Source organism: Manacus vitellinus, unplaced genomic scaffold, assembly GCF_001715985.3.
Source record: "Manacus vitellinus isolate BGI_N305 unplaced genomic scaffold, ASM171598v3 scaffold_24_pilon, whole genome shotgun sequence".
In the NCBI taxonomy this organism is placed as follows: domain Eukaryota; kingdom Metazoa; phylum Chordata; class Aves; order Passeriformes; family Pipridae; genus Manacus; species Manacus vitellinus.
The window spans coordinates 9,284,443-9,308,976 of record NW_021939798.1 but is presented as its reverse complement, the minus strand read 5'-3'; the positions used below and the strand labels follow the sequence as shown (position 1 = coordinate 9,308,976).

Genomic DNA, 24,534 nt, shown 5'->3' with positions numbered 1-24,534 from the left:
GGATTTGGGATGGAAGTGGACTGAAATCCGTGTTTCCTCACGAGCTCTTGTCGGAGGGTGCCTCCCTGTGGTTAAGGGTGTGGTGCCCTGGTTACACCTGGGGTGGACCAACCTGTTGAGTCCAGCCATGGCCAAAGGGCTGGGGCCAGCAATTCCCAAAATCTGCCAGGAATTCCCCAAATCTGCCAGGAATTCCCCAAATCTGCAGCCTGGGTTCAATCTGCTCAGGGATCATTGCAGTGGCACCGACCTGCTCCCCCGGGGAGGGGAGCCAGCCTTGCTTTCACCTGTGCTGTGGGGAAAGCTGAGGCATGAAAAATGAAAATACTCCCATGAAGTCTGAGCATTGCTGTGGCCCCTAAAACACCTGCCAGGAAACGAGCACCTTCTTTTCTACAGGGCTCAGAAGCCATAAATTCTTCTAATTTTATGTTTTCTTTTTCCTTTCAGCAAGCTGCCTAGCTGGGCTAGAGCAGTCGTTCCCAAAATATTTTATGTTACAGAGAAGGCCTGGAATTATTATCCTTACACAATCACAGGTAAGGATTAAAGCAGAAATGATGAGTGGGTTGGGATTTTGGGATAGTTGAATTTATCTTCAGAAGCTCCAAGTTACATCCTGAGCAATAGATGCCAAGTTTCTGTAATAACTCCTGTTGAACTGCATATATTTTTCCACCTTATATTTACTAATATCAGAAAATAAAGATTATTTATTATATGTCTATAAGGACAGATAAAAACTGGAGAGTTGTATCTATGCAGTTTCATCCTTGCAAAGAAAACATCAGGTGCTTGAGTTCTTGTGTCCTAAATTTATTGTCCCATAGACTTTAGTCAAATAAAATCAGCAGACTATCTGACACAATAATCTTTATTATTAATGTATGTTTACTGTAAGGATCTTGCATCATTGTTTTATTTCACATTTCTTCTTTTTTTTCTTTTCCTTCATCGTTCTTTTTTTTACAAATGGACAACTGGAAATCAGAATACACAGTAAGTTTTTCTTCCTCTTTTTATTCTAAAAATAGAAAAAATATGTAAAATATAGTAGTAGAATCCAAACTGATTCCTTTCTAATATAACTAATTCATAATGGATTCAGTAGTGTAACTTTATTTCAGCTATTTGTTTAAGAAATTTAAGGGGAAATTTGAAGTGTTTCTATGGAGATCCTATAAATTATTTACCTTATTTTTTTATCACTTCGAAATAATTTGATATATTTGTAGATACTCACTGTAACAAAGAGAAGCTTCTGTAAAACAGGGAAAGGCTTTTAAGGTTCCTGTTATTACGTGGAGACATGAGAACAGATTTTATTTTATTTATTGTTTTATTAACTTATAAAATGCTCGTCTCTGGTATAGTATCTGGGAAACTGTACAATCTGTAGACAAAATTAAACATAATCTGGGCACAGTGCCCAGAAAAATCAGCTATTCTCTCTAGCAGAGCTAAGGCAAAATATAGCACATAAATCATGAGAAAAAATTGTTTTAAATGTGCTGGCCTCAATAATGTACAGTAAGTTTTCAGCAGCCTTTGGAAGATGAGGAGGAGATGGTGAGGAAATTCCAGGTGAAGGGACCTTCTGGAAACTCCTGCTTTGATTTAGTCTGAACTTCTGACTGGTGGATAAAACATAATCCACTTGTTTTTCTTAACTCTACAGTGCTCAAAATGTTTGTGCAGATTTTTTAAAAACTCATAAAGCATAAAGAGAGGAAAGAGATTTCAGGGTGATAAATGTGGAAGAGGGAACATAAAGGGATTTAAAGGCTCAGATCTGAAAGGTGGAGACCAGGAGCTGAAACTGTAATGGCCAGATTTGAAAACCCAAAGCACCAAACTGTGCTTTTCAATATGTGCTGTAGATATTTCTTTCTTTTTCTGCTTTATTTCATGTTTAAAGTTCATTTGATTGTCAGAGGAAACACAAATGCCCCAAAAGGGACAGTAGTAATGAGGGACAAATTCTCAGCTTTTTGCCTGAAGATGTTTTCAGTTCACATTAATTAAGGGTTTACCTTTGAGAGCACATTTAGTTTTAGGCTGGGAAGGTGACATTTGCTGTGTTGCACTGATGTCTCTCCATTGGATATTTGAAAGTAAATCTGAATTTTTTTCTGTGAATCTTTTTTTTTCTTTAACTGAAAGAGACGAGTGGGAACGATGAAAAGGGATGGTAGCAGACAGAAATATATATGTCTGAATTTGAAATGCAACACATTCTCAAAACCAAACAGCAATGCTGTGCTCAAAGAACCTGAACCAGGAGGTGATCTCTGTGTAATCCCATGAAACCACAGCTGGGACACATTTCAGTGCAGGTTGGTGGAAGGTGAACAGCTACAGAGATGTTCAGGAGCATCAGCAGAAATGATTGCAGGGCTGGAGAGACTTGTAAAGTAAAACTAAATTGGTCTCCAAGTGTAGAAGGTAGGCAGAGCAGTCACAAGTGACAGTATAACTGCCTGGGGGAGCTGGGGACTAATTACTCACCATGGTGCAAGGAAACAGAACTAGAAATACTGGGATGAGATGAGGGAAACTACTGCAGACAAAAATCTAAACTATGTTTTAATGCAGCTGATAGACTGTGAATTTATCTTCACGGAAAACAGAGACAGTGCCTTTGCCTCAAACTGTTGAATCTAGAACAAAAATGTTAAATGTACCACTGGGAATAATTCCTATCCCTGTCTGGAATATTTCTCTAAATTATGATCTTCTGTAGTCATTAGAGAATTCTGAAAGAAAGAATAAGCCCACAGGCATTGCCCAAAATATGTAAGATAGCTTGGAAACCCTTTTCTTACAGACAGCAAATTCCCTCCAAAGGGTCTGTGGGCCGTGGTAAGAGTTAAATTGAGCCTCACTTCAAGGAAAGCTGATTCTAAAGGCAGGCCAATAATTGGATAAATAAAGCATAATCTTATCAAGTACATACTGCTCTGTGGTGTGTTCACACCTTATTAACCTTCAAGTTCCACTCTAAACAGAGGGAAGGACCTTAAAGGTTTAGGATGTTATTTCAGTGTCTGTCAGTGACTTGGAAGAGGATGAACAACAGACTGAATCTTACTGATGGTCTGAAGGCTTTTTCATTTGTAAAATACGAAGGCTGATGAGAAATGTTCAAGCCCATATTCTGTCAACCTGGTTCTTCTGTGGAATATTATGGAATTCATAAATATGACCTTCTTAGGAGCCTGAAATTAGGACACCTAAGAAAAAAAACGCTCGCTGGGCATTGAAAATAATTTTCAGAATATTGCTCTCTGCAATGGCTGTATAAAAAGCCAAGAGTGATTGGATGCATGAAAACAGGAATGGAAATTATGCTGTCATGATGTTAGTCCTTAATAATCTGGGGCCAGTTATGGATAAATTTGACAGCAAACAGCATGTCTGCTCCCAAGTCCTGACAGCCATATTAAAAGTATGGAAAGCAGCTGACACACTTGAGATAATGAGCTGAGCAGAACTATTGCACAAGCAATGCCTTTGTGGTGTGTAAGATGTGAAATCGTGGCGTGGCAGGGGAGCATCTGCAGATGTACCTCGTTAAAGCTGCCACACAAAAGACTTCCTACCAGGAAGATGACACATGGCTACTGTCCCAAGAAATGCTGTCTCAGAGCTGGAGATAATCCTTGAAAGCTTCCTGCTGACATTGAGAGGGAGGAAGAAGTCGAAAAAAATACTTTGGGAGCTGAAGCCAAAGGAAGTCAGGCAGATTTGGGGGTGCTATTTCGGGAGTAAGATGTCCCTGTAAAGTTCAGTTTAGGTGGCTGTGTGAGAAAGTCTTTCAGGTTATTCAGGAGCTGCTTTGATTTTGATCTTGTCATTAGAAACCTGACAAGATATCTTGCCAAAATACGTGATTAATTTTTATCTAGGAGTTCATTTAATATTGTGATTAGGTTGATATTAAGATGATAAAGTTGGGACACTGTATCTGGGGCACAGCAGAAAGGGAGCCCTATGGATTCCATTCCATAAGGGATTCCAGGACTTGGGAATCAGCAAGTGCCTCCTGCCCAGCTACACCTGCATTCCCAGGGGGAAAGCTGCTGTCTTGGGAAAGAATTCCTTTGCTAGTCACAGGCTGGGCCCTTTGTCCCTTGGAGGATGGAGGAAAGATGCCTTGCAGCTCTCAACAACCCCTTATGTGCCAGCTTATCACAGCCTTGGCAAATACATCTCTTGAGTGGAAAATATTTATGCTATTCTTGGTGGGCAAGAACGAGGGAACTTGCAGGAGGCTTTGTTATTTTTCTTTCTGGATTAGAAATAATTAACTAGAAAGCAAACCTGTGTCTCTTGCAAACCAAACGAAAAGGAATTGTGTAGAACTAAGTTTCTTTGCCTGCACTGGGATATCGTTGGAAAATAAACAACACAGAGCAAATATCCATTTGAGCTGCTCAAGTGACAGTGGAGATTCTGGACAAAAAAAAAAAGAGAGGAGCCCTCAAGCAAACAAATAATCAGATCACGAATGTTTGGTGACTAAACCGTGGTACAAAAACTTCATATGATCGAAGTGCAGTGAGAATGAGCCAAACAAAGTTTAGCTCTCAAGTTGGAGCACAAAGAGCTTTGGAAAAGTACAAACAGAATTGAAGCAAACTCTTTTGAGTTTGAAGGAGCAGTTCAAGTGTTTACCAGGGAGCATTTCAAATAGATTTGCTGCCTGACCCAAACAGCTTCAGTGTTGTTAGCAATATTTCACTTCTGGGGCTGAAATTTAAAAAAAAACAGCTGGACAAATTTTTTTTTGTGCATAATTTATGGCCAGTTGTTGGTTTCATAATTATGTAAAGCAAAATAAACACTGGAATGACATGGTTTACTCCCTGTGAGGAGGAGGATTCCTTCAAGATGCCAATGTCTCAAATTAACTTAGGAATGGGATATAAATTCAGAATGTTTATGAAAAACAGTTATGGAACAGAAAGCAGGAGACAACAATTCCTTTGATGATTTATCACAATGACATTAGTTCTTCCACAGCAAATGACTGAGGAAAATAAAATTATGTCATCTGGTATGTGTCAAGGCCCCAGAGTGAGAGTTGCTAAATGGTCCATTACTGACCTGCTGCTTTCTGATTACTTTTGAGAATAGGCATGTTTTGTGCTTCACTTTGCTGCTGGTTTATCTGTGAAGTAAATTATCTGGAAGGAAGGTTTTTGTAACTGTTATTTTTATAATGAGATGACTTGAGAAGGAAAATAGTTGTTTCAGATAAACATGGCTGTAGAGTTTTTTCCTGTGTTCACTTGGTCTGATTACCAGCCCTTGAGATTTGGATGTAACCCATCACTCTTCAGTGCATAAACTTTTCTCCAGTTTGAGTAGATAAAGAGCCTGCATGAAAAGTGTAACAGAATCTTATTGAAGGATTAGAGCCTAATGCAAAGTCACGACCAGAATTCCTCCCCTCTCACCCCCAACTCAGAAGACAGGCTGGTGCCACTGCTCTAAAAAAACACAGATTTGTGTCCCTTAGAGGTTCCAGCAAACAGGAAGGACCTCTGTAGTATTTATAAAACCCAAATAACATATTTTTAGAAAGCTTCAAACCTGTGTTCTCATCTAATAGCTTAATCCCATTGAAACAAGTAAATCAAAACTGCTTAGAGAATTCCCTTTTTCCAGCACTGGCTTATTGTGAAGCAATCCAAACCCCCCTGATTGATGGGACTGTCATTTCCACTTGTGCACGCAGCTCCTCCCTGCTGTTCCTCCTCAATAAGCAGGTTACTGCTCCCATGCATCAAAGACAGAGATCCTAAGGGAAGGCAAAGCCAGAGAGAAGAGTTTCACAGTGGTTGGAGGCATCTTGTTAGTCACTGTTTCATCTCCAAGTTATTGTATGTAATACAAACAGTGGGTTTCTTTCTCAGCTTGTTTATGAGTTTTGCTCCCTGGTTTATTTTCAAGCCCTGCTTTTATATTGTTCTCTACCCTTCCCGCTCAACAGCACTTCTGTTTTGCTGTTTGCCACCTTCCTGTGCTTATCTTGCTGTCCAAATTCTCCTCCCTCTCGTGGAGTCACATCTCCCCAGTCCTGCCATCCCCCTGCCCCGATCCTGCCATCCCCCTGCCCAGCCCTTTCCGTCCGTTCTCTTCCACCCTTGTCATCCTGGTGGCTGCTGGTCTGTGCCCTGGGTGACCTGTATCCCACAGCAGCCCTGGGGGGTCCCAGGCAGTGCTGTCTGGAGCAGTCTGAGGCTACTCAATAACATGATGGCCATTTTCCAAGGAACTGTGGATATTCCACCTTCCACTACCCCCTAATGTCACATCCCCTTTGTCTGTTATAGAGAAGTAGGGACTCCATTTGCCTTTCCCAGTTTTTTGATCTTCAGCAAAGAAATGCTGTTGTCACCCACTGAGTACCAAAATAGTGCCCCAAAATTTTTTAATTCAAAGGGTGTGGTATCTGGAAATGACCCTTTTAGAAAAGATTTAATTTGGCTTGGCCACTCACCTCACTGTAGCAGTCACTGGGTTCTTTACCTGGAGGTTCCATGGAGATTGCTCTGTAAAGGATCCAGTTCCACCTGTGTTGCCAATATAATGTATATGTGACCATATAGAAAAAATCATCAGTCTAAGAAGTGCTGAGAAGTGTCTGAGAAGACATTTATATGAAATGTCTGCCTGGCCAGGCTTTTATGTTAAGATTTAGGGGAATGTGCTTCTGCTGCTTAAATAAAAAGTGGGATTAATTCTTACTGTACAAAAATAACTGCCAAGGATTGTGGATTAATATTCACAAGGAGCAGGAAAAGTGAAGTGCAAGGGTGAGGTCTCTAGCAGGTCTTTGAACACTCTGCAGACAGAAACCATGTGGAAAATGAAATGTGGAAAATGTCAGCTGCAATGGCACTGATGAACTGGCATCACTCACACAAAGCAGGTTCCAGAGGGTAAAGAAACCTCTCTCAGACGAACATATTTACTGACAACTCCAGTAATTCCTGCAGCCACCTCGGGTGTAATTACCATGCAAAGGTTAATCTGACAGCCCTGTCCATAAAACCATTGTCACACTCCGTGTGTGTGACTGTCTCTTTAAGACTTTGGCAGTGTTTTGGCACACTTGGGTTCTACCCTGTTCTTGTAAGTGTTGCTTATTGCCATGGCAACGCTAATCAATCACCGTGCTAAAAATAGGCCTTTCGTTTTTCAAGAGGTTATATGTGGGGAATTGCAAATGCGAGTGCAGGCTGTGCTTTGCGTGTGCTGCATTCATTCCCTTCATTTTGATGAGGAAATGCCCCTCTATCCTGCATTCATTCCCTTCATTTTCATGTGGAAATGCCCCTCTATCCTGCATTAATTCCCTTCATTTTCATGTGGAAATGCCCCTTCTCGTGTGTGGTATTTGCATTGAGTGCTCTCACGAGCCTTAAACCTCTCTCAGCTCATCCAAAATTGAGGTGCCAAATATAGAAAGTTTAAGAAAACAAACAAATAAACCCCTGAGAATATACCCCTTGTTTGTTTTTGAGTGTCACAGGTATACTGGGGTATAACAATTTTTAAGGGGTTTATAAGACATCTAAAATGTCTGGAGGTGACCATATAGAAGACACTTGCTTTGAGAGCTTTACACCTTACCATTGAAGACACTGAAGATTTTGTACTATTTTGTAGAATTTAAGTCTAATTTCAAGTTAAAGATTGAATTTGCCACTGTTTTATTCCAAAGAGGAACCTTGCAAGCTGTGGATACAGCGAGATGGAGAGCTGAAAACAGTACCTTGTGCATTCCTGAGTGTGCTGGGGATTGATGACCTCCAGGTCTGTGCTGGAAGAACATGGGCCCCAGGAGAGGCAGAGCAGGAAGGGAGTAGTGCTTGGAAGAAAAAAATCTGCTCAAGGGTTTATTACCTATTATTCACTCCCCAGTTTGATTCTGACTGTTGCATAACAATTTTAATTCCCAGTTAAGTAAATACGAGGCCACTTTAGGAGGGGGGAAAAAACCCAACAACTTTTTGCATGATGAATAATAGTCTTTTGAATGATGCATAAACAGTGTTCTGGTTCTGCCAGAGCCCTCTGCCAATTAGTCAGAGCACAGCTGATGAATCATGAGACACATTCTGTGAAATGTTCAAAAATTTGGGCCCTGCTAAGCGTGTTCCTGAAAGCCAGCGAGACCCCCCACGGGTGCTGGAGCAGTGGCTGCCAGTCACTTGAGTTTCTGGGAGATATATTTGCAGTGCAGTTACTTTTGGGTGAATTTTTCACTTGGGGTAAACCCATGTTACCATTTATAATCTCAAATTAGGTTGTTACAGTCCTCCATGCCTAACACAAGGGAGGCTGACTGTGGGTGGGTTTACACAGGGTGACTCTGCTCTCTAATGAGGTGGCTTGAGGTAAAAGGCACTTATGATTCTTCTGTGCTACTCTAAGGATCCTTGGTCTTTCCTTAGTGATTTTTTTTTTAAATATAAGGTTAGAAGATCTCGTGTTTTAATTAGAGTTGAGATCCTGGGTCACAGGAATCAACAACTAGATTCAAGCAGTGTCTTGGTGAACTGCTACAGTCAATATTTGGGACAGCACCATTTCAGTGTCATGACCTGACTCACGGCTGGCGACCTCCAGGCAGTGACTGAAAACAGCAGGGGTTTTTTAGTAGCAAGGGGAAAGGGAAATCTGGCATTTGGCTTTATTCATAATTTCATCTGCAACTGCAGCCACGCCTCAGATCAACGGCACAAAGGGAGGGGGTTGCCTTTCACAGCACCTCATTTTGGGAAAACTCTCTCCCTTGTTTTTTAAGGATTGCCTGTGGATGTGCTGGTTGAGTACTGGATATCCTGGGCTCAGAAGAACGTTGAGCAATGACTTGTTGGGTGATATCCGGGGAAGAAGGGCCATATTTTCCGCAGCCTGCAGGGAGCTGGCTCCTCATTTCAGTTGTGCTGCAACTCCACCTGGCCTCCTAAATCACCTCTCCCTTAGTCATCAGCCCCTCCCTCAGAGCTTTCCCGCTGTTATCAAGCCCAAACTTGGGCCAACAGCACCGTGGCCACTGAGGCACCGTGTCCTCATTGTATAACCTGTATGTACAGCACCTTAGAGAGCCATTTGCTGTAGGGGATTTGTGCTGCATCAGTTAATGCAAGAAAAGACTTGGTGACTAATGGTAAAGATGCTGAACTGGAGTCCCTCAGGGTTGGTTACACAGCTGCTCTGTCTGCCTACCTGCAAAGTTGCTTTGAAAGGAAAACTGTGACATGCTAAATAAAAGATACTTGAAGTATTTTTTCTACTCGAATTATGTTGCCTACTGTTATAAATTCTAGTCTTCGTAAGACAGCTAAGCTGAGCAATCCTCAGAAAAATAAATTTATTCCCATGTAAATACAGAAATATTATCTTTAATAGAAAAACCATTTGTGTATTCTTAATTTTTTTGCATTATTGAAAATTTATTTGGGTTTAGTGTAAAGGAATTTCCCCAGCAGCTCATAATCCATCTTAATTTCATTAATAGGAAATTACACTAAAATTCATTTCTCACTGAAAATTGTAAAAAGCCCTCACACATGAAAGCATTGCTGTCTGTTTGGTCAGGACCTGCAGGTAGTGAAGTGTCCTTGGCTTATTTTATAGGAGGGATAGACTGATCCATGATGAGGAATATCAAATTGCTCTCAAGATCTTAGTGAATTAAATTTATAACAAGGCATTCAGTACATTCAAACTCATTGGCATAGTGAGCATGGAAACAATTGTATCTAGTAATTCCAGAGTGCCTTTACTAATTTATTTATACCTTCATTATAGTATTCAGCTTTTAGGTAAAATCTCTACATCCCTCCAGAATCATAAAACCCTTTGCTTTTATGTTCTGTGAACTTTTACATTTTTTTCTTGAAGTAACCTGCAAAAAATAAGAAAGCTGATACCGAAGGGTTTGTACTGAATATGTCAGCTGATGAAACAAGGTGCATTTTTTATGTTAAACATATCTTTCTTCTGTTGCAGTGTTCCTTTTTGCCTAAATTCTCCATTCATATAGAGACAAAGTACGAGGACAACAAAGGAAGCAACGACAGTGTAAGTTCCATGGCTTGTGCAACATTAGATTTAATCCTCTTAGTTACCCGTGGTCTGTGTCTGGGGGTTGTGGGTCTCAGTTTGGGGAAAAGCCCCATCAGTTTGTGCCTTTGCCTCTCCCTGGGTGACCTGGTCATGAGGAGCTTCTAAGTTTGCAGAGGAGTTGCCTCTAAACCAGCAGGAGATGAAAGATCCGTGTACACACTGTCCCCTCTGCCTGTCCCCTTCTACTTGTTACTTCTCTGAGCACAAGTTACACATGTGAATTTAGTCCTGGTGAACCTTTATGCAGAGTAAAGAAAAGATTACTCTTTTTTTGGTGTAATTGTATTCCAGTTTCACATAATTCTCTGTGGGTAAAGGGGGTCGAATTCCAAGGTGGTGTCAGGAAGAGCAAACAGGAAACTAAACAATGGTCAGAGATCTCAGTAAACAGCTTCAGGGGAACAGTGGGTGGGGACCGAGGTGATGCTTTTTGCAATCATTTACCCAAAGTTAAAAAGGTTTCAGAGTTACAGCTTAAAAATGAGAAGACAATTAACTATTTAAAATCCTCTCTAGGGAAGGATGGGATATCCAGCAGCTGCTGATCCGGGGGGGCTCAGGAGCAGAGGGCAGGAGCTCAGTGGGGCTTTGTTGCTCAGGGAGCAAAGCAGAGTCCTACACCTTGCCAAAAAAGAGTAACTTCCAATAAAGCCCAACATTTAAAGTTGCAGCCCTTGGATTCACACACAAACACGTTCCTCTGTGTTTCATTTTGGTTTGCTTTAAACAGCCATTGGCTGCACACTTAGGGTGAGAAGTTTCTTGTAGGCATGAAATACAAGTTACAATGTCCAGAAAAGTGATCTGTAATACGGAGACCCCAGTGAAGGAGTGTTTGAACCTGTTCTTGAGAAGGAAGAAGGCAGTAAAGCAGGTTTTAAGGGTTGTGAGACACAGCCTTCCAGTGTCCTGGAGGTGTCCCTCCTGCAGCCTTGGTGAGGGGAAGGTGTTTTCTGTTCTGCAGGTGGGAGGCACATTTCCCTCAGCCTTGCTGTTAACGAGGCTGACAGCTGCTGGGCTGCTCATGGCAGGGTAATTACATGTACAAGAACAAGGTATCATTTGGAATAATGCTTTTGGCATACAGACACTTTCCCACTGGGAACATGACAGGGATCATCTATTACCCCCCAGATACCCACAGCCCTCAGTCAGCGCTGCTCTGAGCCAGTGCAGTGAGCGAGTCAGAAAGAAGTGTGTTCCATTACCAGCTATGTGAGCATTATGTAATTTATGCACTATTTAATGTTCACCTTCTGCTTTTTGGCAGCACTTTTCATTCAGAGCAAGCCCACACCTTTGGCTTTGGGAGGGTGCAGACTTGTCTTCTGGTACATCATAATGTCAGCAGTGAGCAGACACGTTCTGTGCTGCTGCCTGACAGAAGGAAAACTGAAGCTGTTGAATCAGTGAGTTTTCAGGGTGTCAGCTTGTGGCTGAACCCCTGTGAATCAAGCCCTGAACAGTACCCAGCCAGGGAATTTAAGAGGAAAGGGACACAGAGGTGGGATACTTGGGTGATGTAAATCAAAGAGTCTCTACTCTGCTTGAATCCAGCTCTCCCAATGTCATTTTTCCCAGAGTGCCAGGGGGATAATATCATATTACCTTTATATTGCAGCACCTGAGTCACAGACTAGGCAAGTGTTTACCTAGATTAAGAGATTTCATTGACCCTTGCTTGAACTGAGGAGGAGAAAGAGAAACTGAATTAGAGAGTTGCACTGCAGCCCTAATTTCCCTGGTTTTGTAATTCTGTGAGCTGTGCTATTCATGGGTGTGGACACAGTAAACCAGTGGAATATCTACATTTTTGTGCTGTTGATCCAATGCCCTTGATCTGGTGACACAGACATGGCTGGTACAGCCCTGAAATGCTGAAAGGTTCATAAATATGGAGAGACTTCTGTTAATCCAAACCTTGGAACTGGGGTCCATTTTGTTTCCATTACTCACTGAACAGGCTTAAACTTCTCTTAAGAGCACACAAAGTGTATTTGTCCTTCGTGTCAGACAAGTTTAGATTAAATTTCACAATGTTTGTCTGGCTAGAAAACAAAAGGAAGCAGCACCCATTCCTATAGATCTCCTTAGATACAGTATATATTCCTTCATTGCAACTATCAACCTTGGCTGATGAAGAAATAATTAATCCAAAAAATACTTCTGTAAATTTTGCAGTTGTAGTGCAAAATAGACTGAATGAATATTAATGTTATGGTAATGAGGGTAATAATGCATGTCTGATTTTAACTCAGCTATTTCTTTTTTTTTTGAGATCATACAGGTTTTTTGAAATCTTTTATCTCTTCTTCATTTCCATGCTGTCTGGTAAAGTAGATATTGATTGTGAAAAGCAATAATTAGATATAAGGATACTAAAACTCTGAAACTAATTCCACTGATGAATGGAAGAAGGCAATATAAATGCTCTCAGGTTCCTGGTGTCATTTAGCAGGCTGGTATGTTATTGGAATTGTTTTATTTAACATGTTGCATTGTCTGGTATAATTCTACCAAATTACTGCAGTATATCTTGATGCAAAATTCCTCCTGATTTTCCTTCCTAATTGTCCTGACAGAAGATACTGGTGATCAATAATGATCACTCCTCCAGAACTAGATTTTTTTGTGTCTTTAACTTTGTTATCATCTTAACCTATTTTAAATGTGTTAAAGCACTATTGTTCTGATCTGTTAAAGTTTGAACTTGATTTGCACAAATACAAACACTGACAGAAAGAACAGTGGACAATAATAAAGTCCTTTATTGAGGTAAAACCTTGGGTAGTGGTGCAGAACCATAAATCCATCCAGCTGTGATTTCAGTGCCCAGTGCAGCTGATTTTGCTTTATCACACGAGATGTTCCATGGCAACTCTCTCCCTGGAAAAACAGAGCCAGTGCTGGATGAACACGTTAGTACATCAAATATTGTCCCTGCTACCTTGCAGTTTATAGCTTTGGTAGCTGTTAGAAACTGGACCAAGGAGTCAGGCAGTGTTTCCTCTTTTTCCTTTTAAAAAGCCGAGTTCTTGATTTAAAGAGAAATTTTATTTTTTTTATTTGACTTTTGTTCGAAATTACAAAATGGAATATCTAAAAAATTAGAATGTTTTCTGTCATGTAAATGCCCCAGGAGGTGGGATCTGCAGGGCACATGAAAATACTGCTTCCCTTTGCATCCCCAGCCCGTGACGTCGGTTGGGGCCGCAGAGGGAGCTGCAGGTGCTGCAGCAGAGCCTCAGTGAGCACAGACCAGGGGGAAAGTGCAGAGTAATCACACACTTCTCTTACCATAAGGGAAAATCAGCACTTTGGGAATTGGAATGTAGAGACAGAAAGTCTGTGTTTTGAATATTAAAACCGTAGGGCACATCCAGGAGAATCCCTGAGGTTGCCCAAGGATTGAAATGGTCACAAATCCGGGCAGGAGGGGTGGGAGTTGCTGCTGGTTTGGGAGTGACTGAGGTGTGTGCTTCCTAGGAACAGTCTTCCTTAATCTGTGCTTTTATTTGGGCAGGTCTTTTCTTTACCCAGTCCGTTGCATGGTCAGTATTTGTGTCACACAGGGCTCATTTTAATCTAGTTGGTGTCTTGCTCTCACTTTCCCCCATCTCCTGTTCTCACTATTTCCATGTGCACTACAGACACACATTTTGGGTTTTTTAGTTTTAGTGAGGAATGCACCAACTGTGCATGACAATGAGCTGTGTTGATTCCAAAGGATCCACCATATGGCTCCAGTGGATGCTGTAATCAATGCACAGTGATCTCACACAGCTCCCTGTTTTCCTTGGATGCCACACTCTAGTCATGGGGAAAAGGTTTGAAAAGCAGTTTGTAGCTGAAGGTAGAGAAAGGCAGAGTGAGGACAGACACTGTTCAAACAAATCACTGAATCACAGAGACACTCAATTTTCCTGTTTGTTGCAGAAGGGTCATTATGTTTGACTGATTGCTGTTGGTTTGTTTTGATTTGTTTTTTAGTCACAGAATTAATTGCTGCTGATATTTGGGCAGTGAATCTTTGCCATCTGACAGTGTCTGAGGAAAGCAAAAAAGTACAGCTTGTAAAATAATCCAAAAGTTGTCAATAATGGAAATTCACTGTATATAAAACTTCCAGTGCCTTGCTCTTTGTAGCATAACATTTTTCTCTGGAAAACTCCATGGCTGGGTCTTGATTATTAAACTGAAGTAAAATAAATTTTAGGTATGGCAGCTCACAAGAAAATCCATTTCTAGTTTGGCTTGGTTTAGGGTGGGCTTTTTTTCCATAGTTTTATCTTCTGTCTTAGTAACATGGAAGTAGGTTGTAACAAACTTGAATATAGCACATGGAAATTAAATGTAAATTCACTATTTAAAGCAACTGCCATGAAACACTGATTTAAGCTGAAAAGGATTCAGCTGTGCCCTGGTTTAGCCTCACTGCACAGCAGGATCTCATTCTGGAAACTGTCAAAAGGATTGCTGGGCATCACTCAAAACATGGCAAAGTCAAAGCCAGGGGCACTCTGAGGGTGCTTTTATTTGCACCTGGACCTTTCCCGTATTTTGGTATTAAATATCCATCGTCTCCTGTGTAATTTGCAGTGAAAAATCCTGATTTCGTAGAGCTTTCCCCCTCTAATAATTCTCAAAAAATACAAGCCAACCAGAGGAGAGGTTAGCCTGAAATTCCTCCTGTGTGAAGAGCTGTCTCTCTGTTGAACTCCAGATCGTGTGTCCCAAGCACATATGGCTCTCACAGAACATATGACAGGGCCCACACTGACAGGGAGTGTGAACAAGTGCTGTGGTTGTGCCTCTACATTTTGATTTTTCTAAATGAACTGCCGAAGTGAGTTAGTAAATCTGGCACTTGAACTAGATGTGACTTAAAAAAACCCCTAATCCCAGTAAATATTACAGATAGTGTATCATGGTCTTGGAAGCATAGCTACTTTGACATAATGGCATAAAAATCCATTTCTGTGTCCGGAAAGTACAAATCTAAATGAGATATTTTGTAGGAGATGGAATAAGAGGGGAGTCGTGACATGGAGAGCAAAAGGAGCAGGGAGCAAGGCTGCAGATAAATATGTGAGTGCCTCTCCCTCTCTGCAGCAGACAGGGATATTCCCTTGCAGTTCAGGGAGCCAAATTTTCTGCTCTCACAGAGGGATTCAGCCTTTTCCCATAGAAGAATTGCTCCCAATTATGTGTGTCCACAGAAATAGTTTTAGCCAGCAAACAGGTCTGAAATTGGTCAATTCCTGTAATCTTTGCCCCAAAAAAAGCAAATTAAGGGACTTTGGAGGTAAAAGAGGTTGGGGCATGACTTACTGAAAAGTTACACAATAAACTCCATGAGTAAAGTTCTGAGTGGAAGTTCTTTTGGCTTAGAGCAAATTTTCCTTCAGAAAAACGAGAGCTGCAGTGCCCCAGGTGACACAACCTGCTCAGGGGTTCTGGCCCTGGCAATCTGAGGAGATCAGAATTTCAAGGTGGAGAGTATATTTTGTGCCTTTTTTTTGGTAGAAAAAAAAGGATTATTCTTGCAGTCCTTGCTGCAATTACACCCCTAACACGAATTAGCTGCCTCATTACAGGCTTCTGCCCACAAACTCCTTGTGTCTGGGCTGGTAAAAAAAGAAACCATTTTGTGGTAATGAACAGAGCTGAACACCTTTTCCAGCTGGTAATCCTTGGATGGCTCTTCTGCTCTTGAGGGCACAAAAACCAACATCACAAGAGAGGATCATGTATTATGAAATAAAGCCCAGCCAGAGGCAGGGATGTGACCCTCCTGGTAGTGCAGAGGAGCGAGGAGTTTGCCAGAGTGGGTGGAATCAATGGATTCAGCAGGATCTGCCTTTATACTGTTTCTATCCAACCCAGGTTAGCTTTGGGGATTGGCCTTGAAAGTTAAATTTTGGATTGACTACATCTGAGTGGAATTGAAGCCAGCAACTTAGCCTGAAAAAATAGGAAAAAGAAGCAAAATGGGAGAGAAGCTTATAGCAAAAATGATGTTAAATTTGCTCTTGACTTCCCGTCCTCTCCTAACCTGAGTTTTTATTCTGGCTGTGGCCACCTGGGAAAGAGAGTCACTAGCCAAGGGTGTGCCAGGATATGTTATTGAAGGGCATGAGAGAAATTTAAATACCTCAGGTTTTACATTTCTGCACTGTCCTGTGTGAGCTCTCTTTGCTGAGGTACCAGCATCATCTGCCAGAGGGGTTTTTTGTGTGCTTTGATTGGTTGGTTTTGTTGTTGTTTTTTTTTTTATTTTCACCAGGAGAAACTACTGAGAATCATAAAGACCCAGTTGAAACCTTTCTTCCACTTTCTATCACTCTGTGACGTGCTGAGATCCATTCCTCTTAGGAGGAGGAAGTGTATAAATGTTTGTTTTAGAAAAGCTGTCACATTCCTCCCCCCCCCAAATAAACCCAAAACCCACAGCAAAAAGGACACTTCAGCCTGAATGTTGCTCTTTGTTTTCCATTTGATTGTGTATTTCAATCTCAGTTAATTACTTGGCTTCCAAATGTAAAGCCTGTCCAGTTCTTTCCAATATAATATTTAATATTCTGCCTTTCTACATCATCTCCTTAAGGATACAGATTGTTCTCACCATTCAGTTTCTGCACATTTGCAAAGACAGTTGCACAGATTGGGAGCCTTCTGCTTCTTTTTGTGGCCTTTAATCTTTTCCCTTAAAACTTTTAAATTTCTCCAGTCTCTTTGATCACAACCACAATAAACCCATCCTCCCTACAGGGTTTCAGGCAATCCCACATTCTGTGGCTACGAGAGGCAATAAGAGAATTAGAGCTAAGAAAGAAATCAGTCTTGTTCTCTAATGACTTCTTATTTTCCACTGCTGATAGAATGAGAAGATTAAATCTCAAACTGCAAATCTTGTGAGGACAATCTGAGAAGGGGAGAAGCATAAATGATTAGACAACAAGTTCTGCTGGCAAAGGGAAGTGAAAATGTCATTCAGCAAAGCTCTGGAGTAGAGGGAATGGTCAGAGACAGCCTGGGCAGCAAATGAGGCATCATTGAAATGGTTGAAAAATTCCTCCTGGTTTTGACAGATTGGCAAAGGCATCTGTCATCCCCACTTCCATCACAGCACTTTAAAGAGAGGAAAGGAATTTAGAGCTATATTCTAAATGAGGTGAAATACATGGATCAAGCCTGGGACAGAGCAGGGCACATTTCTTTGGATAAGATACTGGGTAATAATCCCCATTTAGGGCCTTGCAAATGTGCAGAGATTTGCATGTGCTTAAATTTATGAGGCTTGTACCTAAACCATGGACAGATTCAGAGCCTCAGCTGACCTGGTAATGTCCATTTAAGAGCAATCTCCATTATTTTGTAGAGATTATGGTGGAAAGGATCTTGTTCCAGAAATAGTCCAACTTATTTCGTTGTGAGCTGCTCTGTATTTCTGAATTTGTTTAGGAAAAAAAGCAAGGGAAGAAGCTTAGAAAAAGCGACCTATATTATATATATAAAGCCAGCAGTGATTTACATCAGTGTGCCCAATTCAGAGAAGGAGCACTACAGGGGAAGGACCTCCCAGCTCCAGTTTGTTCAAATAATCAGCACAATTTTTTGCAAAGCAGGGATTGGAGAAGGAGGACAGGCACACAAATAAAACTAGGCTGTAGTTTCTCTTTTTCAGTTTTTCTGCAGTGTCAGATGTGTGAACATGTTAACATCCAGCTCAATGAACATGCAGTGCTGCCTATTTCATTCACTACCAAGACAAGTTAAAATTTTAGAGTCAAAACTTCAGCTTTTCCTCTATTTGAATTATGATTTCCTGAGCAATGTTCTTCTTATCAGCCGGTTCCTGTGTTCACTGGAGGCCATTGCTCACTTCAAATTCTTTAAATGGGCAGCTGCATTGCTTTCAGAAATAATAAAGTAGCATTCTTGTTCCTAAAGAGTTGCTGGCATTTTGTATTTTTAACTGTTCCTCCAGGATGAAATTAAGTGAAATTAAATCAGCAGAGCATTCACTGCATTTATTTAAAGAGGGGGGAAAAAAAAGGAAAACAAAAATATTTATGCTTCCTGGAAATGTCAGCTATAGAACATTGTGCCCCAAAGGAAAAAAGCACATCATGAGCTTGTTACTGATCCTGACAGTGGCTGCACAACTTCCCTGAATTTCATGGCACTAATTCACGGCAGCCTTTAACTCAGCACTATTTCCACGCCTCAGAATTATGAGAGAAACATATTGCAGACACAGTGTAAGTCACATGGGTCACTGAGATGCCTAAATAATTAAATTATGGACAGAGGCACAGAAGGAGACTGTGCTGCAGCTGCAAATGACCTGGATTTTCAAAATATCCCCATCGTTTGCCTTGCATAGAACAAGAGACTTGGGGTTCCGAAGCAGGTCCTGAAGGATTGAAATGAAGATGGGCTCTGTGTGTGCACAGATGGATAGGAGGAGCTTGCAGCTTCCACTGAGGCAGTTCAACCAACATTTGGAGTCTCGGTATAACAGCAGCTTAGGCTGAGTGTTCACAGCAAACACCTGCACCTTGCTGTCATCCTCAGAGTGAGAAGGTCAGAAACACCCCGAGTGCAGAGAGCTGGGGTTTTACACAGTGATGGGCTCTAGGGCAAACACTGGAGAACATGGTAAAACCAACCTGAGCTGGTGACTTTACTGTTTGGAACCAAAGTCTCCATCCAGAAGGCCCAGGGAAGAACAGCAGTGGGAGCAGGAGGTGCTGAACACAGTGTGTGCAGGAGGCTGGAGAACGTGACCGTGTCCCCGCAAAACCCTGAGTGTCTTACACGAAGCTGTTCAGGCACAAGCCTAAAATACATTCTGTTGCAGGTCATTGAAACTGCTTGTAACCACGACTCCAGGTGGATTTTGTGAGGGTGTTGTTCTGTCACAGCCTTGAATTTCTTTAACTCTTGCAGATTTTTGACAAAGAAGCTAAAGACCTGGAGCGAGAGGTTTGCTTTATTGACATTGCCAGCGACGAAATTCCCGAGCGCTACTACAAGGAGTCAGAGGTAAGAGACAGCTTGGTTGTGAAGTGGTGAGGAAGGGAGTGTAAGGGGCTGCAGAAAAGCCTGGCTAGGAATCAGAACTATTTTTATTTTGGTCTGAAATCTTGCTGGTCAGTAGTATTCCAAAAGCTATCCAGCAGAGGGGAAGCAGCAGCAGCCTCTCTGTCTGGATTGCCTGACACATTCCTTTGCAGATGATTCCTTTTGAAATGCTTCCCTGCCATTATCAGGAAACATCCTGTGCCAGACCTTTGATATTCAGTTGAATTAATCCAAAATAGAAAAGGCCTTTTCTCTGAATTGTGAGGCTCAGGGAGAAGTTTGCAGGTCTGAGCAGTTTGAAACTTCCCTGTTGGCCTTATTTGCATCCCACCCCAACTGTTAAGTCCTGCAAAGTGCCCAAGCCCAGCAAAGGGCAGATGTGCTGCAGTGACAACGGGGCTGGTGCACAGTGATGACACAAGACCAAGAGGGACTGAAGCAAACTGCAGACTGCAGCAGATCTGCCAAAAAGCATCAATGGCAGCAGGCAAAGCCACTCTCCAAAAATTCCCTTGGAAGTTGCTCCCATGTATATTTGATGGAGCCCGTCTCTGAAGAGCCCGTTTCTTCTGGGTCAATGCACTTCACTGTTTGGAATCAGCAGCCACCATGCAGAGGAAGATGAGGTCTCTCAGTGTTTTAATCTCAGGGTTGAAAAATGATGGTTCACAACAAGCAGCTCGAGAGGAGTGATGGGATCTGTGCTCGCATTTAATTTTGGAGATATGATTTGTCTCTGGAGCCAAGTCTATATTCATAGCTGGCAGTGAGTATGGCAGCTGTTTGACTATATAAAACGAGACTACAGAATCATTTTTAGGATAAAAAGTGAAGACTTGCCAATAAATGTATTTCTATACTGTAGGAGACACGATTTTCAGACTAAAAAAGTCGAGTACTTGTTATCTTCCATTTATAGATCCTATTTCAAATGTTATGTACAGGTCATAAACCAAAATTGGGTCTCCAGTAGAATGAAAAGTAGTTCTATTAGTTTCCTTAGATAATGAAACCCATCTGTTTAGTACCAAAAATTATATAACACCTCATCAAACAGCTTATTGGTCCCATCATCTTATCAGAACTCCAAGGATTCTCACTCCATTTAGGAATGAGCTGCTATGGAATGGGTCAGCATTTGGCTGTGCTTTAAAGAACTTTATGTGAGAGTTTTCATCTCAGCCTGTGCAAATCCAGAAATTATAAACACAAAGGTAACATCCAGTTTTGCAACTTTCCTACCCCTTTTTGATAGCCATCTATTAAGCATAATTTCCATATGATTAATCTCATGGTATAGAAAACCAACCTCATCTTGAGGGAGAAAAGAATTTCAGAGTCTTTGTGTTGTTATTTTGAAGACAAATCTAGAGACCTGATTCCAAGCAAAATGGAATTTTATATGGGTTGAAACAACAAAAATAGCCCAGCATCTGTTGTTTTTTTCTGTACTGATGGATGATTTGTCTGTTGACTACCAAATTCTGTTTCAGAATTCATACAGAACAGTAAGAACACCTTTAGCATTTAACTGTGCACATGCTGTAATTGAGAGTGAGTTAATAATACTTGAAAATAGTGTCTCTTCCAAAGTTTACCAACTATGGGGGTTTTATGCTACCCTATGATGAACATGAAGCCAAATCCCCATTTCTGATGAGGCCTCTTACATAATTTAGGCACTGTAAAAAGGTTTTTAATGTTTGTAAATGTAATTTCCGGCTGTTTTCAATCAGAACAGCATGAAAAAGTAATTCCATGCAAATGAGAAAGGGTTTGTGTTTCCCAAGTAGCAGCTTCAGAGATAACTAAAACCAGTTAGTGCAAGCTTTTGAAATGTATTTTAGTTGCACTAATAACAACAATTTGGCTGCTTTTAGGTCATGTAATCTGAACTGATACTAAGTTTAAAGATTAAAGGCAAAGCGCAATCCTCAGGATTTACCAATTAGATCCAACAGGATAAATGTCCTGACTCCCACCCAGAAAGACCAGTGGGAACGATTTTAACTTCAGGCACGGCAGTAATCTCTCCATTTCAGGGGCTCTTTCACAGGCTTAAAATAAAGCAAGTTCTGTATCAGGGTCAGCTTGTTTGGCAGCTTCTAGAAATGAGCTTTAAATTGCTTTACATCCTGACGAAAGCTCAGCCCTCTTCAATTATAAATATACTTCAGTTTTTAACAGCAAATGTCATTATTTAGCTGTATTACTGTATATTAGAGAGTGGCTTAAATAATTTAGACCCTTCTTCCCACACTACTTGCACTGCTTGCTCTGTGTTGGTGCTTATGAACCTGATTGTAAAGGGACAGTCACCACCTTCCATTTCAATGATTCACACACAAAAAGACAAAATGTATAAAACACCCTCATAAATGTAATATTCCATTTGAATTGCACAGCTCATTCTGACTGGTGCTGGTACTGATGAGAGAGGAAAAGTGTTCCATGAAAATGTCCTGGCTGCTGAAGGGAAATGATTGAATTCGACTTTGTGCATATTTGCTTTTCTCTCCTTCTAAATATTAACTAAAATTGAAAAGTGAAGAATGTAGTTAGCTGGAGGCTTAAGGAGAGCTGTTGTTTCATTGAGGAACACTTTAAGGGAACCTCTGCCAATGATACCGAGGGATCTCTTGAACAGAATCATTCCAAGTGATTGGAATTCCCTTAAGGATGGAGGGCTTATCTGGCAGTGGGAGCACAGAAGGACCAAAATCACCAAGTCAACAGTGAATCAGAAGGCAGTTTTGTGAGCTATTACAAACACTCACAGAGTCTAGTTCTGTCTTCTGTGGAGGACTCATTTCTGTCCTTGCAGAAGGCTGTAGAAGGCAGCAATTCATGGGTCCCAAAGCACGACTTCATTTTAACTTCATGACCATCTACAGACTCCACCGTGAAGCAGCCACGTCTGAAATACAAGATGTGTTTTTTACAAGCACGGTGCTAAAAATCCTTAAACTTTGAAGAAGTTTAGATTGGAGTAAGCTTGAGTGTGGATCCAAGCTGACAGGTTCGCCTGTTTGTAAGGAGCCACGTGTGTTCCCAAATCTGAGTGTACTTACTGCACTGAATACAGAATTTTGTGTTTCTCTACAGAGCCTGCAGGTGAGAGTAGTTGTACATTTTGTAAAGTCATTTCCTTGTGACTTTACCGTCCATGAATATGTATCACCAGCCAGCCTGTGTTCCCCCATATAGACAGACATATTTATCTGAATTACAGAGAAGAATGGAGCTGAGCTGAGCTGAGGAGCGAGAGCCTCCAGTGAATCATTCCTGCAATGAAACATTGACCGGAGCTGGGAGCCACTGAGCGAAATGTTCTGTGCAAACATATTCCAGTTCTCAGAATTAGCAATGTTTCATTTCCTGTTTATATCAAAGCAATGGAGAGCTGGACAAATGGAATAAACTTTTTCAGGCTACCTCCAAACACAGGGATTTCGTGCAGCTGCTGCAGTTTTCTTCTGCCATTGCTGGCTTTTTTTCCTCTAGCACAGCAGCACTGTCCAGCTTAGCACAGTCCAGGTGCTTTCAGAGTGACACAACCTCTGTCACATCACAGAGTGACAGTAGCTGAAATAATCCAGCTGCCTCAGCCCCCCAGTGAGTGTGGGCACCGTGTCAGCACAGGAGTTCAGTGCAGGATGTTGCAAAAACATGAACATTTCCTTTTCCTTACTCTCTTCAGTTCTGAGTTTATATAAACCTGGCTGGATTATCATATTTTAATGCCTCAGAACTGTCCCAATATTTACAATTCTGAAGTATTTAGCTGGCTCTTCCAGAAAATACATTTTAATGGAAATTTTTAAAGGAGCCCTTAAAAAATGACTCTCCATAAATGTCTGTAGTAACATCTTTACATCAACAAATCTTTCCTGAGCCCTGGCTATAAAAGCTGAAATCCAAAACCTAACAACTCCAGCTGATGCTGAAATGCCAGATCACAGGTATTAAACTCATGAAAGGTTGGTGCTGAAATTCAAGATCAAACAAAATGGTCTTCAGCTTAAAGGGGGGAAAAAATTGACTGCACTTCAAAAGCACCGTGATATTGCAATAGGAGTCTGAAAAAATTAACCCAGGCATTAAAAGGAAGGAAGGAAGGATCTCTTTCAGGGACATCTGGGTACTTCCAGTGAGAAAACAGGATGCATGGCATGAGCAGCATGTTCAGCTTGGGGACCTTTGCCCAGGCTGAAATGGCCACCCAAGCACCAAGGGGCTGTCAAGGCAAGTGGGTGACAAGGCTCACAAGGTGTCCCACAGAGGCTTCCAGGGTGTGGACAAAGGGGTGTTATCAGCTGCATCTTCAAATCATGTGTGAGAGCGGGACGGAGCCAAGGGCAAAGGTGCCCCTGCAGGTTTGGAGGTTTTCTGTGAACAACAAATGTAGTTCATTGTTTAACTTGAAGTACAAAGTAACATTTAGCAGAATTAATACTGAAAAGTCATTGCAACAACCCAATGTTGGTGTTTGCTTCCTGGAAAGGGGGGTGAGGATTCCATGTCTGATGCCCGTGACGTCCACAGTCCACGAGGAAAGTGAAGTAAATAAATGCTAAATGTTAAATAATAGACACTCCAACAAAGACCATGTTGAGCCAGGACTTGTGGTCTAAGTAATAAACCCTTAAATAATGAGAGTGCTAGGTTTGAAACCATATCCAGCACATTGGGGCTTTTATTTCATTGTAATTTTACATTTTATTCTCAGCTAAGCCCAGCTCGTGGGTTATGATGTTTCTGCTCTGTTGGCAGAAGTGCTATTTTTAAATCACTCTGCACCTGGCAATAATGTATTGCAAATACAGAGTAGGTTTTGCTCCTCTAGCAAAAGGATTTGCCAGATGGGCTTTCCTAATAAATTGTGTCTGATAAAAGGACGAGAAGGTTATTTAAACAAAAAGATTTTAGCTATGCCATTACATTTGAAACAGATTGAGGATTTTGCCAGTAGATAAATTAAGGGGAAAACAGTGGATAGACTCAGTATTCTTTGGATGATGGCTTCTCTAGGAAGGAAGGCATGGGTGGCTAAAAGCAAAAATAAGGCACACACAAAATTCATTATCTAAAGAATAACATAAAACTGGGGCCAGAGCAAAGCTCAGCTTGCCCAGTTTCTAGTCATGGACAGAATTGTTTCAAACACTGTGTCACGAGTCCTGCCTAGAGAAGCAGTGCTGGGTACCAATATAATTTCTTCTTGGTTTTAATAGAAAATGTTCAGCCCTGCTTTATTGGTTTAGAAGGACCTTACAGGCCTAATTGCAGAAAGGA

General features: G+C 41.3%; 1 protein-coding gene across 2 annotated transcripts in view; it reads left to right on the top strand.

The window, feature by feature from the left end:
- The window catches only part of PITPNC1 (phosphatidylinositol transfer protein cytoplasmic 1), a 76,552-nt gene that overhangs the window by 38,624 nt on the left and 13,394 nt on the right, over window positions 1-24,534 (top strand). For both annotated transcript variants that reach the window (XM_018073111.2, XM_018073113.2), the window contains exons 3-6: window positions 451-539; window positions 992-999; window positions 10,033-10,104; window positions 19,105-19,200. In XM_018073111.2, coding sequence (XP_017928600.1) covers window positions 451-539; window positions 992-999; window positions 10,033-10,104; window positions 19,105-19,200 — 265 coding nt within the window. The remainder of the gene's footprint in view (window positions 1-450; window positions 540-991; window positions 1,000-10,032; window positions 10,105-19,104; window positions 19,201-24,534) is intronic.